This window comes from Petromyzon marinus, chromosome 31 (assembly GCF_048934315.1).
Source record: "Petromyzon marinus isolate PM22_M1 ecotype Great Lakes invasive population chromosome 31, UKy_Petmar_22M1.pri1.0, whole genome shotgun sequence".
In the NCBI taxonomy this organism is placed as follows: Eukaryota; Metazoa; Chordata; class Hyperoartia; order Petromyzontiformes; family Petromyzontidae; genus Petromyzon; species Petromyzon marinus.
In genome coordinates, this window is record NC_133697.1 from 2,499,562 (window position 1) to 2,518,000 (window position 18,439).

At 58.5% G+C, this 18,439-nt stretch overlaps 3 protein-coding genes and 1 pseudogene across 3 annotated transcripts in view; all 4 read left to right on the top strand.

The window, feature by feature from the left end:
* The window catches only part of LOC142929414 (histone H2A-like), a 30,199-nt gene extending 20,240 nt beyond the window's left edge, over positions 1-9,959 (top strand). Inside the window, exon 2 of the mRNA XM_076070832.1 lies at positions 9,795-9,959. Within this exon, the coding sequence (XP_075926947.1) occupies positions 9,795-9,942 (148 nt within the window). The 3' untranslated portion in view covers positions 9,943-9,959. The remainder of the gene's footprint in view (positions 1-9,794) is intronic.
* Positions 9,960-11,698: 1,739 nt separating this feature from the next.
* LOC142929601 (histone H4-like) lies at positions 11,699-12,010 on the top strand. Its single transcript, XM_076071184.1, has one exon. It carries the CDS (start codon positions 11,699-11,701, stop codon positions 12,008-12,010), a length of 312 nt encoding a protein of 103 aa, XP_075927299.1.
* A 1,013-nt stretch (positions 12,011-13,023) lies between these two features.
* LOC142929567 (histone H2B 1.1-like) lies at positions 13,024-13,565 on the top strand. Its single transcript, XM_076070989.1, has one exon. The coding sequence runs from the start codon at positions 13,069-13,071 to the stop codon at positions 13,468-13,470; it is 402 nt and encodes a 133-aa protein (XP_075927104.1). The 5' UTR covers positions 13,024-13,068; the 3' UTR covers positions 13,471-13,565.
* Positions 13,566-14,448: 883 nt separating this feature from the next.
* LOC142929566 (histone H3-like) lies at positions 14,449-16,867 on the top strand (annotated as a pseudogene).
* Positions 16,868-18,439: the final 1,572 nt, after the last annotated feature.

An 18,439-nucleotide genomic window follows, 5' to 3' on the forward strand; every position in this document is an offset into this window, starting at 1 on the left:
CTGCAGCAACGGGCTGACTGCGGTGTTGTCGCAGGTGCAGGAAGGGGTGGAACGGGTGATTGCGTACGCCAGCCGGACCCTGAGCGGGGCCGAGCTGAACTACTGTGTGACCCGTCAGGATTTGTACGCTGTGATCTTCGCGTGTAAACAGTTTCGGCCGTATTTGTATGGCAGGAAATGTCGGGTGCGCACGGACCATTATGCTCTGCAGTTCCTCCTCACCTTCAAGGAACTGCGGGGGCAGATGGCCCGATGGCCGGCGCAGCTGCAGGAGTACAACCTGCAGATCGAGTACCGGGCAGGGCGGACGCATGCAAACGCGGACGCATTATCACGGCGACCCGCGGTGTGTGCCGAGACGAGGGCGGAGGAGGCCTGCCCGTGCTTCACGGGGGGACGTTGCCTACAGGCAACGGACCCCCGGGAACCCGCTGAACCTAACCCCCCCCCAGCGAGAGAGGGTGCGGTATGCGCTACAGAGACCCCCACAGGTGGAGGCGTGGACCCAGTCGACCGCCCGGCGAGTGCAGGGCCCACGACTCGGGACCCAGTGGACCACCCCGCCCCGATCGGACGGATCCAGGAGGACGTCGGCTGCGCCTTCCCGGGCCTGAACGACGAGCAGCTGAGGCAGACCCAGCAGCGGGATCCGGATCTGGCGGCGGTGGAAGCGGCCCTGCGGGAGGGGAAAAGCACCCTACCAGGGCCCTGGAGCGGTTTGTATGCCCGGTTGTGTGTGCAGAAAGCGGTGGTATGGGAGTTAACCGAGGCCGGCCAGCCGGGGTGCATCTGTGTTCCCGCCCAGGTGCGACCCCAGCTGCTACAGCTGGTACACGACCACCCGCTCGGGGGCCATGACGGGGAACGGCGCACTCGGGAGACTCTGCATCGCCAGTATCTCTTGCCCAAATTGACGCAAAATGTGGCCGCCTGGGTACAGGGCTGCCGCGCTTGTCAGTAGTGCGGACCGAAACCGGCACGATACCAGGTACCCCTAAGGCCGTTCTGCGTCAGTCGGACGAACCAGCTGGTCGGCATCGATCTCCAGGGGCCGTTCCCACGATCCCACCGGGGCAACCGCTATATCCTCGTAGCGGTGGAATACTTCACCCGCTACCCCGTGGCTGTGGCCATCCCCGATAAAACGGCCCTGGTAGTGGCCCGGGCGTTCGTGGAGCACTATGTACTTAAGCACGGGATCCCGGAGCGAGTCCTTACCGACCAGGGTAGCGAGTTCGAGGCCGAGTTGTTTCAGGCGCTGTGCCGGGAGTTCGGAATCCAGAAAAACCGAACCACGGCGTACCACCCCCAGGCGAACGGTATGGTTGAGCGTATGAATCAGACTCTGGACAGAATGCTCAAGCATATGGCGGCCACAAACCAACGGGATTGGGACGAACACCTCCCCTACGCCCTGTTCGCCTACGCCACCACGGTGCACACATCGACGGGACAAACCCCGTTCCGAATGATGTTTGGTCGTGAGTCTCGTCTACCCGCAGACTTGCTGTTCGGCATTCCTCCACCCCAAACGGAGGAAGGGAGTCACCCCGTGGAGCATCTGATGGAGATGTGATGCCGCCGCCACGGAGCCAATCGGCGGGTGGCCCTCCTGCGATCTCGCCGCCCCGAGCGGCGAGGCCGACATTGCTCCACCCCACCACCTCCCCAACCCCCCCACCGGAACACACAGGCACGCACGCCCCCCACCATTAGAGCGTGTGCGGAGACACCCTGGCCGACAGGTTTTCACCCAGAAGCCCTCGTAAAGGGATAATCTTCACGGTTTCCTGCGTCCAGGGAATTGGACGGTCTCCTCCGACGCTAACACACACCGTAGCGCTGTGACTTGAGTAGAAATGACATGTTCACGGCGGGGCAGCCCCGCCACCGCGGTTAGTACGCACCTCACGCACACGGGTCGGCAGGGCAGGTAGGGGGGAGGGCAGAGCCACGAGCGGCGGGAAAGCAGGGTCGCCCTCTGGCTGGATGGCCGCTGAGCAGGTAAATTTAGATGCGGACGTCGCTGAAAGCAACGGCCCGGGGGATGCTGGGATACAGATGGGCCTACCGATTGGCGGGTGATCCCAGCGAGCTGATTGGCCCGCGAGTCGGCACCAGGTAGCCCCTTTGATGTAGAAAGAATAAAGCGGGTCAGGGCGAAGGGAAAAAGTGCTCTGGCTGCTCGAGTCAACCCCAGGCCCGTCAACTCCCGAGTCCAGCCGCGCGAACGTCCGTGGGACGTATCGACGCGCCGCGAGGACCAGCCGGCAGTGACAACAAACCGTGAGTAAGGGAGGGAGAGAAAGAGGGAGTTGGGACTTAGCTTTAAAAGAAAACCGGAGAGGGTAAAGGGGAGAAGGACAGGTAGAGTATAGTGCCGACTATCGAGAGATAAGATTGGTCCTGCCCCGCCGATCCCGACTGATTCGGTTAAATAAGGGCTCGCCGACCCAGTGGAATAAATTGTCGGCGATTACATAACGGACTGGTGTGGTTTTTGCGAGGGTGTGGAAAGAGAGTGGAAGCGTGGGTGCGCTCGCTGTTCGCGGTGGTCGCCGCGTGTGTGGAGTGGCGCCGCGGGGGGTGTGTGCACTACAAACCGTCGGCTGCGGACTCCCACGTTGCGAGCGGATACCCATCTCGCACACATGCCCATCGCATAGCCCTTTAAACCCGTTTAACCCAATCCCCCCAATCGCCGGAGTGGGTACGAACGACGTCGCTTACCCTCTGACCTCTAACCCCCTGTTACCCGCGTGTGATTGGTGCGTGGGACTGCGCGGGCGGGGAGCGTCGCGTTCGGGTGCCGGCGAAGCGCTAGCGGGCCCCAGGGCGGTCGAGGGCGATGCCTCACCGGCAGGAAACCCGGACTCGGGGGGGGACAGCACAAGGGGGGGAACAGGAGCGCGGCGACCTTTCCCCGCCCGGTGAGGAGTGCAGCGGCGGCAGCTCCCACACTAGTGGAGAGTCTGGGAGCGTCGGTACTTCGCGGACAGGGTCGCAGGCAGGAGAGATCCCGGGGGCCGGCGACCCTAACATATTGGCGTCAGAAGCAGTACGAACCCCCGCATTACCCGATGCGAAAATAAGGCATATATTCACTGGCTGGGGTACACCTTCGTGGAAAGCATTTGCCCGCAACGTCCTAGAGGCTAAGGAAATTAATGGGTGGACGGACGCGCAGACGCTATGTCAACTTAATATGAATCTGGATGGGCGGGCAGGCGATTTTGTGGAAGCCCTACCCGCAAGCGCGCAGACACAGCTAGAGGAGCTGATGCGCCGACTTCATCTGCGTTTCGGTACGCGCGATGAGGAGGAGGCAAAAGCGGCCTTAGAGGCACGCCGTCGACAACCCGGCGAGGACCTGCGCGATTATGCCGAGGATGTGCGTGAGCTAACAAAGATCGCACGCCCGGGGTACACCACGGAAGCGATTGAGGAGCTGGCCGCAGAGAAAATCCAGCGATACTTACCGAGCACGGCGTGGTGGCAGCCAGACGTGAACTGTACGCGCCTCCCCTTTGATGCCCTTGTCGAGCGCGCGCGCAAATGTGAAATAATTTCTAGCGAATGCTCACAGCTCCGAGGACTGGGACGGGAGCGCACCATCACAAGTCTGTCCACTGAGGAGGAAGAGGAGGAACAGGAGCTCGCCAGGACAGTAGGGGGTCAGGAAAGGGAGCCTCCGGTATCCGGCGAGACCACCCCAGGATGGGTAGCGGGGATACAGGCGGGCATCGGGGGGATCGACAACAAAGTAACCCAAGTGGACAACAAGGTAACCCAAGTACGGGCACATATGTCTACGCTGCAGACTACGGTAGAGACGGTTCAGACCGAGTTGGGAGGGCTGGCCGGGAGGGTAGCCCGACTAGAGGCGGAGTCTGGGCAGCGGCGTACGGGAGGGGAAAGAGGGAGCATGCGGGGAGTCTCCTACGGGGCCGCCGCCCTTCCCCGAGCATGCTACCTGTGCGACCAGCGAGGGCACCTGGTAAGGGACTGTCCCCAGATCGCCCGCGCTAGAAAGGTGCCGGGGTTAAACGCCAACGCCCCCTAGAGGGTGGACCACCTAGGGGTGCAATCAACGAGGTCCCGAAACAAAACGACGATAATAATAATGGTAAGCAAGTGACACCCACACAGGTCCCGGCCACAACACCCAAGGACGCGGTGAGGATGGGCGACTGGCTACGGGAGTGGGTGGCAGGAATCACGGGGGCCACGTCACTGGTGGAAGGACAGGTGAACGGGCAACGCACCCGGATCCTACTGGACACGGGGGCCGAAGCCTCACTCGTGAGCGACGTGCACTGCAGCGTGCTCGGGGTTGACGTGAGCCGCCTGCAGGCCCCGGATTGCGCGCTGCACACAGCGAGCGGAGCCGGGATGGGGTTGCTGGGAAGGATCTCCCTCGAGGTCCGTCTCGGAAACCAGGTGTGCACTCAGGAATTCTACGTCTCGAGTGTGTTGTGCCACAAGTGTATTGCAGGTACGGAACTCCTGGAAAAGCTGGGGTTCAACGTGCAGCCCCGCCAGCGATGCACCACCATGGAGGGCAGCAGGGAGCGGATCCCGTTCCTAGGACCCGAGCCGAATCGCCCTCGCTTCGCACCCGTGGCCGCTACGCTGGTATCGGCCGTCACCATCGGGCCACTCGCCGAGATGCTGGTGCCAGTGGCAACCCCCTCCGCCGACCCCACACACCGACCCTCGGGTGAGGTAATGCTAACTCCTCACCCAGAGTTGGCAGCGCGGTACGGAGTCGTAGGGTCAGCCACGCTGGTAAACGCAGATGGGGGCCGACTGTTCATGCGGGTGTTTAACCCACACAGTACCCCGGCGAAGCTACGACGACGCACCGCAGTAGCCATCATAAACCCCCTGCATACGCACCACTCTAACGACTCGGTGTTTGCACTCTGGGCAGAAGACCCTGGCCACTCTGGGGACAACCAGAATCTGGCCTGGCGGGTCGGCCCAACCCCCCGGGCCGAGATCGCTCCCCTACATGATGCGTTACATGTGCCTTGGGCAGATTTACCTAGGGGGGAGGCCGATCAGCTGTGCGGGTTGTTACGGGAGTTCGCCGACGTGTTCAGTGAGCACGATTCAGATGTAGGCCGAACAGACCTTGTTAAGCACCAAATTGACACAGGTGCAGCCCGACCGATCAAACTCCCCGCAAACCGGGTGGGCGCGCCCGAATGGGCCCAGATCAAGGAGGCAGTCGCGGACATGCTACGCGATAACATAATTCAGCCCTCGACGAGCCCCTGGTCTGCCCCAGTGGTACTGGTGACGAAAAAAGACGGGTCGACCCGATTCTGCGTTGATTTCCGAAAATTGAAGGCCGTCACCCTCGGCGACGCCTTCCCCATACCGCGCATCGACGACACCTTTGACAGCCTCGCAGGAGCACGGTATTTTTCCACCCTCGATCTGGCGTACGGGTACTGGCAGGTGGAGATGGCGGAGGAGGATCGGCCAAAAACCGCGTTCACCACCCCGATGGGGCTGATCGAGTTTCGAGTGCTGCCGTTCGGACTCACTAACGCGCCCGCGACGTTCCAGCGGTTGATGGAGTTGGTAATGCGGGGCTTACAGTGGGGACAGTGCCTGATTTACCTGGACGACGTGATAGTGTTCAGCAGATCTCTGTCCGAGCACTGGTCCAGGTTGCGAGAGGTGTTCCAGCGACTACGAGCCGCCCATCTCAAGCTCAAGCCGCGTAAGTGCTACATTGCGCAGCGAGAGGTAGGGTACCTCGGACACCGAGTCAGCGAGGCGGGGGTGCGCACCGATCCGGAAAAGGTGTGCACCGTAGTGGATTGGCCACAGCCAAGAAACCTGACGGAGATAAGATCATTTTTGGGGCTCGCCACCTATTATCGTCGATTTGTAAAGGGATTCAGCGACATTGCACGCCCCCTCACCCAACTCACTTCCCCCAAGAACCCCTATCAGTGGACGGAGGCCTGCCAGACGGCCTTCACCACCCTCAAAGACCACCTCACACACACCCCCACACTGGCTTTCCCCGATTTTACCACCGACTTTATTTTGGACACCGACGCCTGCAGCAGCGGGCTGGGTGCGGTGTTGTCGCAGGTGCAGGAAGGGGTGGAAACGGGTGATTGCGTACGCCAGCCGGACCCTGAGCGGGGCCGAGCTGAACTACTGTGTGACCCGTCAGGAATTGTACTCTGTGATCTTCGCGTGTAAACAGTTTCGCCCGTATTTGTACGGCAGGAAATGTCGGGTGCGCACGGACCATTATGCTCTGCAGTTCCTCCTCACCTTCAAGGAACCGCGGGGGCAGATGGCCCGATGGCTGGCGCAGCTGCAGGAGTACAACCTGCAGATCGAGTACCGGGCGGGGCGGACGCATGCAAACGCGGACGCATTATCACGGCGACCCGCGGTGTGTGCAGAGACGAGGGCGGAGGAGGCCTGCCCGTGCTTCCTGGGGGGACGTTGCTGACAGGCAACGGACCCCCGGGAACCCGCTGAACCTAACCCCCCCCCCCCCCCCCCCGCGAGAGAGAGTGCGGTATGCACCACAGAGACCCCCACAGGTGGAGGTGCGGACCCAGTCGACCGCCCGGTGAGCGCAGGGCCCACGACTCGGGACCCAGTGGACCACCCCGCCCCGATAGGACGAATCCAGGAGGACGTCGGCTGCGCCTTCCCGGGCCTGAATGATGAGCAGCTGAGGCAGACCCAGCAGCGGGATCCGGATCTGGCGGCGGTGGAAGCGGCCCTGCGGGAGGGGAAAAGCACCCTACCAGGGCCCTGGAGCGGTTTGTATGCCCGGTTGTGTGTGCAGAACGGGGTGGTACGGGAGTTAACCGAGGCCGGCCAGACGTGGTGCATCTGTGTTCCCGCCCAGGTGCGACCCCAGCTGCTACGGCTGGTACACGACCACCAGCTCGGGGGCGATGACGGGGAACGGCGCACTCGGGAGACTCTGCGTCGCCAGTATCTCTGGCCCAAATTGACGCAAGATGTGGCCGCCTGGGTACAGGGCTGCCGCGCTTGTCAGCAGTGCGGACCGAAACCGGCACGATACCAGGTACCCCTAAGGCCGTTCCGCGTCAGTCGGACGAACCAGCTGGTCGGCATCGATCTCCAGGGGCCGTTCCCACGATCCCACCGGGGCAACCGCTATATCCTCGTAGCGGTGGAATACTTCACCCGCTACCCCGTGGCGGTGGCCATCCCCGATAAAACGGCCCTGGTAGTGGCCCGGGCGTTCGTGGAGCACTATGTACTTAAGCACGGGATCCCGGAGCGAGTCCTTACCGACCAGGGTAGCGAGTTCGAGGCCGAGTTGTTTCAGGCGCTGTGCCGGGAGTTCGGAATCCAGAAAGACCGAACCACGGCGTACCACACCCAGGCGAACGGTATAGTTGAGCGTATGAATCAGACTCTGGCCGGAAAGCTCAAGCGTATGGCGGCTGCAAACCAAAGGGATTGGGATGAACACCTCCACTACGCCCTGTTCGCCTAGGCCACCACGGTGCACACATCGACGGGACAAACCCCTTTCCTAATGATGTTTGGTCGTGAGTCTCGTCTACCCGCAGACTTGCTGTTCGGCATTCCTCCACCCCAAACGGAGGAAGGGAGTCGCCCCGTGGAGCATCTGATGGAGACCCTACGAGGGGTCCGGGACCGGGCCTACCCGCAAGGGGAGGCCGCGCATCGGCGACAGGAGCAGAGCACCCGACCCCGCGTGGAGCCCCCCCTCTTCTTGACAGGCACAAAGGTGTGGCTACACACCCCTCGCGTCGGGGCCGGACAGGTGGGGAAGCTGACCACCTACTGGCGGGGACCCTGGACCGTGGTACGGCAGATCTCTCCCTGGACGGTCTTAATCCAGGGTGGAGAGAGGGGCCGAGAAACGGTGGTTAACGTCCGCCGCTTAAAACCATGGAGGGCAGCCCCGGCGGGGTAGATCCTCGCCGCCCGAGTACCGCGAAATCCCGGTGTCCCTGCGCCACCCGTGCTCGGGGGCCTCGCGCACTACATGGGCCCCGCCGGGCCCGCAGCCCCGAGGCGTCCCGGCCCCGCCAGAGGACGGCGGGGACGCCGCCCCTTAAACCCCGCTGCCGCGGAGTTTGTTCCCCAGCCCCCAGGTGCCGAGGGACAGGAGGAGCCACTGGAGTGGAGAAGGAGACCGCAGCAGGAAACCCCGAGGACGGAACCACCTCCCCCGAGGCCTGCCACGAGATCTGGGCGGATCCCCCGGACCCCACAGCGATACCTCGTGGGCGCGGCCCAGGCGAGGTGCTCCATTCAACCCGGGACGGGGACTGGCACCACGGGGGGCTATGTGATGCCGCCGCCACGGAGCCGATCGGCGGGTGGCCCACCTGCGATCTCGCCGCCCCGAGCAGCGAGGCCGACATTGCTCCACCCCACCACCTCCCCACCCCCCCCCCACCGGAACACACACGCACGCACTCCCCCCACCATTAGAGCGCGTGGGGAGACACCCTGGCCGACAGGTTTTCACCCAGAAGCCCTCGTAAAGGGATAATCTTCACGGTTTCCTGCGGCCAGGGAATTGGACGGTCTCCTTCGACGCTAACACACACCGTGGCGCCGTGACTTAAGTAGAAATTACATGTTCACGGCGGGGCAGCCCCGCCACCGCGGTTAGTACGCACCTCACGCACACGGGTCGGCAGGGCAGGTAGGGGGGATGGCAGAGCCACGAGCGGCGGGAAAGCAGGGTCGCCCTCTGGCTGGATGGCCGCTGAGCAGGTAAATTTAGATGCGGACGTCGCTGAAAGCAACGGCCCGGGGGATGCTGGGATACAGATGGGCCTACCGATTGGCGGGTGATCCCAGCGAGCTGATTGGCCCGCGAGTCGGCACAAGGTAGCCCCTTTGATGTAGAAAGAATAAAGCGGGTCAGGGCGAAGGGAAAAAGTTATCTGGCTTCTCGAGTCAAGCACAGGCACGTCAACTCCCGAGTCCAGCCGCGCGAACGTCCGTGGGACGTATCGGCGCGCCGCGAGGACCAGCCAGCAGTGACGACGAACCGTGAGTAAGGGAGGGAGAGAAAGAGAGAGTTGGGACTTAGCTTAAGAAGAAAACCGGAGAGGGTAAAGGGGAGAAGGACAGGTAGAGTGTAGTGCCGACTATCGAGAGATAGATTGGTCCTGCCCCGCTGACCCCAACTGACTCGGTTAAATAAGGGCTCGCCGACCCGGTGGAATAAATCGTCGGCGATTACATAACGGACTGATGTGGTTTTTGCGAGGGTGTGGAAAGAGAGTGGAAGCGTGGGTGCGCTTGCCGTTCGCGGTGGTCGCCGCGTGTGTGGAGCGGCGCCGCGTGGGGTGTGTGCGCTACAAACCGTCGGCTGCGGACTCCCACGTTGCGAGCGGATACCCATCTCGCACGCATGTCCATCGCATAGCCCTTTAAACCCGTTTAATCCAATCCCCCCAATCGCCGGAGTGGGTACGAACGACGTCGCTTACCCTCTGACCTCTAACCCCCTGTTACCCGCGTGTGATTGGTGCGTGGGACTGCGCGGGCGGGGAGCGTCGCGTTCGGGTGCCGGCGAAGCGCTAGCGGGTCCCAGAGCGGTCGAGGGTGATGCCTCACCGGCAGGAAACCCGGACTCGGGGGGAGGGGCAGCACAGGGGGGGGAACAGGAGCGCGGCGACCTTTCCCCGCCCGGTGAGGAGTGCAGCGGCGGCAGCTCCCACACTAGTGGAGAGTCTGGGGGCGTCGGTACTTCGCGGACAGGGTCGCAGGCAGGAGAGATCCAGGGAACCGACGACCCTAACACAGCTCGCCGTGCGCAACGACGAGGAGCTGAACAAGCTCATGGGCGGCGTGACCATCGCCCAGGGCGGTGTGTTGCCAAACATCCAGGCCGTGCTGCTGCCCAAGAAGACCTCTCAGGCAAAGAAGTGAACGCGCCGCCGCCTCTACCTCCACAACAACCGCTCTTTTCAGAGCCACCCACTTGCTTGCAAAGAGCTCGTTCAGTCGTACACAGGGGTTGTGTTATTAGTAAGGACACCGTCGTCTCGTGGCCCTCGTCCCAAATGACTCGCAATTAAACGAATGCTCTGCTCATTATAGATACCCCTTTTCTCTAATTTGGGAACGGTGTTTGAGCAGCATTCCAACATTGCATCAATCATAAAACATGTTTTAGAATTAATTGAGGGCGTTAGTATTTTAAGAAAGTATTGTCTTTTTCAGAAAAAAAACGTTATTTTTGAGCGGTCAGATTACATAGGCTATTTGACGCCATCACCTTACTGTACACGCGCCCGAATTGACCGAAGTTTTTTTTCGGAAATGAGCGATGGAGGGCTTAAAAGGGACTGCGCTAAAAAAGTGAATCCGATCGGACGATGCGCGATTCCCTCCACCCTAACGGCTCTTTTCAGAGCCACCCACTTAGTTCAAAAAGTGAACCAGATGTTGCTGCGCTTCAATTAGTTAATCGTTAACACCTGACAGTGTATTACATTGAAGCTGAATGCGTGCCATATTCTGTAAGTCAAACCCATTTACGGCGTGGCGATGGTTGCTCGCCGTGCCTCGGCCCTGATCAAGGAGCTCGACGGTTGGTGCAGTCGTGAGGATGTGTAGATTGGATAAGTTACGTACATTCGCCAAATTAACTTGACGACATTTAACCACTCGATGTGTTTTAAGCATTGATGTGATGGGAGTAATCGAGCCCGAAAGCAGGCATCATAAACACAGGCGAGGCAGGTGGCAGCTCCCTCATTCGAACTGAGTGCAGAGTAATCTCAGCGACGTCCGCATTCTCGCTGCCGATTCTAATCTAAATCCAGATTCAAAATCGATGCATTCTTGACGAAACTCCAATTTTGATTATGTTGCACGTCTTCATTCCGTCATCATGTTACTGGTGCCAAATATGGTATTTAGTCTAAAAATGTATTGATTCCAGACAGCTTTACTCAATTTGCCTCCTTTCGCTCGTTCCGCCTTTTCACTATTTTTTTGTTTTGTAAAAATTGCAGTGCACCATCTAAACTTCTCAATTAAAAATAATTTACATTCGTAATTATCGCATTGTTTTTGCAATTTCTTTCTTATCTTCATCATTAGACCTCCTTTGCCAGTACCAAAATGTTTTATATATTATCATAGTATGTTTTTTGTTTGCATTTCGACTGCAGGTTAATGCATACATGAATCCTTGTAATAAGGTTTCAGTTTTGTTGCAATAAAAAAGGGGAAAAAACCCTATTATTAAATGACTTTCTTACTTTGGGACTAGTTGTTGACATTCACTCAACTATTGTTTTGGAAGCCGATTAGCTGCACACGATTTAAAAGTCAGTTCATCTTGTTCTACTTGTAAACAAGACCTTATTCACTCCACGTGCAATCTTGCAACAGATCGCGTCCCTCTCGCGTTCGCTGCGTGTGTGCCGAAATCATTACAGAGTGCTTCGAAGAAGGGTCATTGCCCGAAACGTCTCATACATTTTAAGGAAGTGTTATTGACGACGGTGGATGGTTTACTTCGTCACAGAGTTAAAGGTCAGAGCTTAAAGGCGGAGCCATCGCGGAGGGCAGAGGTGGTCTTTGACGTCACAACGCTCCGGGTATAAATGCGGCTGCTGCAGGATGGGCGCGCCATTTCTCGCGAGCTTTGTCAGCAGTAGCAGAGTTAGTCGCCATGTCTGGACGCGGGAAAGGCGGTAAGGGGCTCGGTAAGGGAGGCGCAAAACGCCATCGTAAGGTGCTGCGCGACAACATCCAGGGAATCACCAAGCCCGCCATCCGGCGCCTCGCTCGCCGCGGCGGTGAGAAGCGCATCTCGGGCCTCATCTACGAAGAGACCCGCGGCGTCCTGAAGGTCTTCCTTGAGAACATCATCCGTGACGCCGTCACCTACACGGAGCACGCCAAGCGCAAGACCGTCACCGCCATGGACGTGGTCTACACCCTCAAGCGCCAGGGTCACACTCTCTACGGCTTCGGAGGCTGAGTGCCCATCTCTCGCACACTAAACCAACCCAAAGGCTCTTTTTCAGAGCCACCCACCTCTTCTAAACTGCTTGCGCGCCAGTGTTACCAAACCGTTCACGAAAGAAACACTTTATTAATGGGTTGTTGCGCGCCAATTCCTCGTGAGCGTGGACCGGGCTCTTCTCGTGGACGCGCGGTGGCTCTAAGTGCCGTCTGCTGCCGCTCTGCTCGGTTACGATGTTTTCTTGTTCATGTGTTTTGCGTGTTGTGGTTGCACCCGATTCAAGAGCCGAATGGCTCACAGGGCTTTACTAAATAAATTAAACTGAGAACTGAGGTTCACGCAGAGATCCTTTGCTGGTTGAGTTAGCTAATCTTCATCTGCTTCCAAATGAATGAAGAAATCACAATATTCAAGATACGTCACATTTAACAAGGCGCAATTCTTGAACGCGTTAATACAGTACACATTTCTGGTATTTTTGCGTGAATTATTTTCAGCTACAGCCGATTCCGATATTACGTAGAGCATTTGGCGCCACAATCTTACAGCACACTCGTCCTAATTGACGGAGCGCGCCAGAATGCTAATATCCACCCGTAAAATACAGCACAACAGCGAAGTTATTTTTCTACACCGAGTGCTTGTATTTTTTCCAAATTGCGTTCAGCAAACGCCCGTGCTCTATTAGACGAGTTGTGAAACAAAAAAAAGAAGCAATAAAAAAGCCACGCAAAAAAAAACACTATACTGTATTGGGTTTTCTAGTCATCCTTTTTAAAACAAAAGCAATGCCATGGCTTCCATTCACTAATATACATGTTTGGACATTACGTTGTGTTATATTCACAAGTCTTTTTTGCAGTAAAAAAAATAACGATATTAAAGTGAACATCGCTTCCGCGTTTCTCATTGGATGCTGATGGAAAGGGATGGTACTGAAAGAGCCACTCCGCAGCGCCGCGCACCACGATCCTCTGATTTGCATCTCGCCTACTATAAAAGGAGATCAACGCACGCCCTACAAGCACACTTGTTCTCGTCCTTTCTGACGTGCTACAGCTGTACGCGTCGACATGCCCGATCCTCCCGCATCAAAGAGCGCTGGGCCGGCAAAGGTTCCTGCCCCCAAGAAGGGCTCCAAGAAGGCCGTGACCAAGACTACGCGCAAGGATGGCAAGAAGCGACGCCACCGCAGGAAGGAGAGCTACGCAATTTACATCTACAAGGTGATGAAGCAGGTGCACCCCGATACCGGCATCTCGTCCAAGGCCATGAGCATAATGAACTCGTTCGTCAACGACATCTTCGAGCGCATCGCTTCCGAGGCGTCCTGCTTGGCGCACTACAACAAGCGCTCCACCATCACCTCTCGGGAGATCCAGACCGCAGTGCGACTGCTGCTCCCCGGCGAGCTGGCCAAGCACGCCGTGTCGGAGGGCACCAAGGCCGTCACCAAGTACACGAGCTCCAAGTGAAGCCTCAACTCAACCATTAATTACAAATGCTCTTCAGAGCCACCCACATCTCCGAACCTGCTTGTGCCAGTGTTAGCAGGAGCGCAGGACGAAACTTCAAACATAGAGTACTTGTCCATGGTTTTGACGTTAAGCGCCGATTTATCATCAGCGTAGACCGGGCTGGAGTCACAGCCGGGCGCTCGGTACTCGCGGTGACGCGAGGCGCCGTCTGCTGCTGCCGAATGCAGCAGCGGCCCCGCTCTCAGTTCACGCGGACATCGTTCATTGAGTGAAATGGAGAGATCCAGCGCATTTTTACCTGTACCCACGTGAAAAAAAGCAATCACAATATTTATGCCACATATTCACCATTGATTTCATCTGCAGCCGATCCAGATATAACATTGGATATGTGGCGCCATAACCTTGCAATGCAATATATTTAATTCCTGGGTGTCACGGCAAAGCATAGTGTGAACGCGATATTGGAATAGGCGACAATTTCTCATGGGGCGAATTTATACTTCAGTGATCGTGATTTTGATTTATTACAAGAAGTGAAATACAATCTAGTTTAAATGTATTTTCGGCCACGAACTAACATTTTGCACGTATATATAAAAGTAAGCGCCTAGCATGAATGACTCGTGCAGTATAACTGATGATCATCTCAATGCCAAGATAATAGATATATATCCCTGTGATCACTTCTTTCCGGCATTTTTGCGTATTATTGTTTCCAATAAAGTGCAGTTTCTTCACTTTATTTAGATTGATGCAGAGCACTGTAAAGTTGTTTTTGGAAAGGTTTTTGCTTGAGAAAAGAAAATCCGTTAAAGACATCAACGGCGCTCAAAGGTACTACTGCATTGTGATGCGGCATTCTGAAATGATACAAACTAGGCACATTTTGTTTATTAAGAAGAGTTCACGACTCGAGATCAGTGCACGCTGCCAACCAACCAGCACGCGCCCCTTCGCACGTCATGACTCCGCTGACCAGTGAGCGCACGCTCTGCGCTACATAAGCCGCCTTCTCCCCGCCTGTGAGAATATTTTTGCTCTCACCAAGCCATGGCTAGCACCAAGCAGACGGCTCGTAAGTCCACGGGCGGCAAGGCTCCACGCAAGCAGCTCGCCACAAAGGCAGCCCAAAAGAGCGCTCCGGCCACGGGCGGCGTCAAGAAGCCTCACCGCTACAGGCCCGGCACCGTCGCTCTGCGCGAGATCCGCCGCTACCAGAAGTCCACCGAGTTGCTCATCCGCAAACTGCCCTTCCAGCGCCTCGTCAGGAAGATCGCGCAGGACTTCAAGACCGACCTGCGCTTCAGAGCTCCGCTGTCATGGCTCTGCAGGAGGCCAGCGAAGCGTACCTTGTTGCGCTCTTCGGGGACACCAACCTGTGCGCCATCCACGCCAAGCGCGTCACCATCAAGCCCAAGGACATTCAGCTCGCCCGCCGCATTCGTGGCGAGCGCACTTGATCGCCCAGCTCGGCCCTCAAAGCACAACACAAAGGCTCTTTTCAGATTCACCATTTTCGCATGAAAAAGCTAACTTGTGTGTCCTGTGGTGCCGCCGCAGCGGAGCCGCTCCAGCGGAACTGCGCGCACTACCGCGGCGCCATCACCTATGCCGCGGATTTCCCGCCCCTCTCCCGGGGCCGGTGCCTTCTCAGACGTCCGCGTTTTGGCCCCTGCACAGTCGTGAGGCCGCTGCAGCAGGGCCACTCTGCCGAGGTCGTGCCCACCGCCGCAAAGCCGCCACCGGGGGATGTCGACGCCGACGCTGCACAGCCTCACCACCCCGCCCCCCCCCCCACACGAACGCACACACGCCCCACGTAGAGTCAGGAGGGGAGGTCACCCGGCTGATAGGTTTTTGTCCAGAAGTCCCTAGTGGGATCGAACTTCATGGTTTCCTGCGGCCGGGAAATTGGGCGATCTTCCCCCCTGTTGCTGACATGCACTGCGGCGCCGCGACCTGTTATTAAAGTTGCATGGTCGCGGCAAGGGCCATCGAACCACCGCGAGTGGAGCCTCACACATGCACGGGTCAGTGGACTGGTAGCGGGAGAACAGAGAGCGGACGTCGGTGAGATCACTGCGGCGACGTCATCTGAGCTGGGATCCGGACATCGAAAGGGCGGGAGAATCCGAGCCCCTGATTGGATGGGAGGCCAAGGGTCGGAAAGAGCAAAAATCCCTTTGTTGAAGGTAGGATAAAAAGGAGGGGGATTGGGGTAGCAAGGGGGTTCTTCTGGTTCAAGATCATCGCGGTCCGAGGAGCAGGAGAGTCAGCCATCCAAGACGTCCGTGAGACGTACTCCAGCATCGACAGGCTCGTTGCCTCATTCCCTCACAGCGGTCAGTACATCGGGGAGAAGTAAGTACGAGTGAGAGAGGCGTAAGTTCAGCCGTTTTACATCCAGGATAGAGAGCGGGGCGAGTGGTAGGGGAAATCGACTCGTAGACCTCCGAGGGATAGATTAGCGTCCACTGACCATACCATCACAGGTAAATAAAATTCGCTAGTGGGGGGAAAAAACTGTGTTGCGTGGTTTTTTGGGAGTGTGAAGTGGAGGGCAGTGTGCGCTGGGTGTCTACGTGTATGCGCGGCTGTGCACCTCGAGACGAAGCGTGGGGTGTTTACGTGCCCGCACGATTGCCCACCATAGTGCTTAGCGATCGCGTACCTGGGTGGCGGTGCCGCGGTCACGCACCCGCACACGGGTCTGGTCGCGAGATAGCGAGTTAGAGCGTCGAGCGCGCGCGTATTCGCGCGACTGTTTGAGCGGGACCTTTAACTCAGAGCCAAGCGAGCGTCCCCAATCAGCGGCGCGCGCACGGCAGAAACGCCGCCCGCCCGTCCCCCGGCTCCAACCCCTTCGTGTGCGATTGGTCTGTTTACGGGCAGAGGGTAGGGGCGTGTTTGTTATTGTCGGCACACGTGGAGCGCGGGTGGGAGGGAAACACGTGCCGCGCCTGTTTGTTTATGGGCGGTACGGAGATTTACTGGCGAGCGCGCTTACAGCCCCACCCCGCCTTTGCACAGTGTAACGCATCGCAAGCGCGGAGCGTACGAGCCGCTAATTAAACTATGCAAACGCGGTCGACATCCCAGGCAGAGGTACAGGGGGGCGAGACTTTAGGGGTCGTTAGTCTGGACCTGACGGAGCAGCCATGGGGTAGCGGTGTGAGTGGAACGGGGGAGTCGGTGGGCAGCGGCCCCGACAATTCAGTGATGGGGTGGGACGGTAGCCCCCACAGTTTGGCGTCAGAAGCGGTACGAACCCCCGCGTTACCCCACGCGAAAATAAGACATATATTCACCGGCCGGGGTACACCTTCGTGGAAAGCATTTGCCCGCAACGTCCTAGGGGCTAAGGAAATTAATGGGTGGACGGACACACAGGCGTTACGTCAACTTAATATGAATCTGTATGGGTGGGCAGCCGATTTTGTGGAAGCCCTACCCGCTATCGCGTAGACACAGCTAGAGGAGCTGATGCGCCGACTTGATCTGCGTTTCGGTACGTGCGATGAGGAGGCAAAAGCGGCCTTAGAGGCACGCCGTCGCCAACCCGGCGAGGACCTGCGCGATTATGCCGAGGATGTGCGCGAGCTAACAAAGATCGCACACCTGGGGTACACAACGGAAGTGATTGAGGAGCTGGCTGCAGAGAAAATCCAGCGATACTTAACGCGCACGGCGTGGTGGGAGCCAGATATGAACTGTACGCGCCTCCCCTTTAACGCCCTTGTCGAGCGTGCGCGCAAATGTGAAAGAATTTCTAGCGAACGCGCACAGCTCCGAGGACTGGGACGGGAGCGCACCATCGCAAGTCTGCCCACCGAGGAAGAAAAGGAGGAACAGGAGCTCACCAGGACGGTAAGGGATCGGGAAAGGGAGCCTCCCGCATCCCGCGAGACAACCCCGGGATGGGTAGCGGGGATACAGGCGGGCATCGGGGGGATCGACAACAAGGTAACCCAAGTAGGTGAAAGAATAACCCAAGTGGACAACAAGGTAACCCAAGTTCGGGCACATATAACTGCGCTGCAGACTACGGTGGAGACGGTTCAGACCGAGGTGGGAGGGCTGGCCGGGAGGGTAGCCCGACTAGAGGCGGAGTCTGGGCAGCGGCATATGGGAGGGGAAAGAGGGAGCGGACAGGGAGGCTCCTACGGGGCTGCCGCCCTTCCCCGAGCATGTTACCTGTGCGACCAGCAAGGGCATCTGGTGAGGGACTGTCCCCAGATCGCCCGCGCTAGAAAGGCACCAGGGTTAAAACCCCAACGCCCCCTAGAGAATGGACCACCTAGGGGTGCAATCAATGAGGTCCCGAAACAAAACGGCGGTAATAATAATGGTGAGCAAGTGACCTCCACACAGGTTCCAACCACAACACCCAAGGACGCGGTGAGGACGGGCGACTGGCTGCGGGAGCTGGTAGCAGGAATCACGGGGCCCACGTCGTTGGTGGAAGGACAGGTGAACGGGCAGCGCACCCGGATCCTACTGGACACGGGGGCCGTAGCCTCGCTCGTGAGCGCCGCACACTGCAGCGTGCTCGGGGTTGACGTGAGCCGCCTGCAGGCCCCGGATCGCGCGCTGCACACAGCGAGCGGAGCCGGGATGGGGTTGCTGGGAAGGATCTCCCTCGAGGTCCGTCTCGGAAACCAGGTGTGCACCCAGGAATTCTACGTCTCGAGTGTGTTATGCCATGAGTGTATTGCAGGAACGGACCTCCTGGAAAAGCTGGGGCTCAACGTGCAGCCTCGCCAGCGATGCGCCACCGCGGAGGGCAGCGGGGAGCGGATCCCATTCCTGGGACCCGAGCCGAATCGCCCTCGCTTCACACCCGTGGCCGCTACGCTGGTGTCGGCCGTCACCATCGGGCCGCTCGCCGAGATGCTGGTGCCAGTGGCAACCCCCTCCGCCGACCCCACACATCGACCATCGGGCGAGGTAATGCTAACTCCTC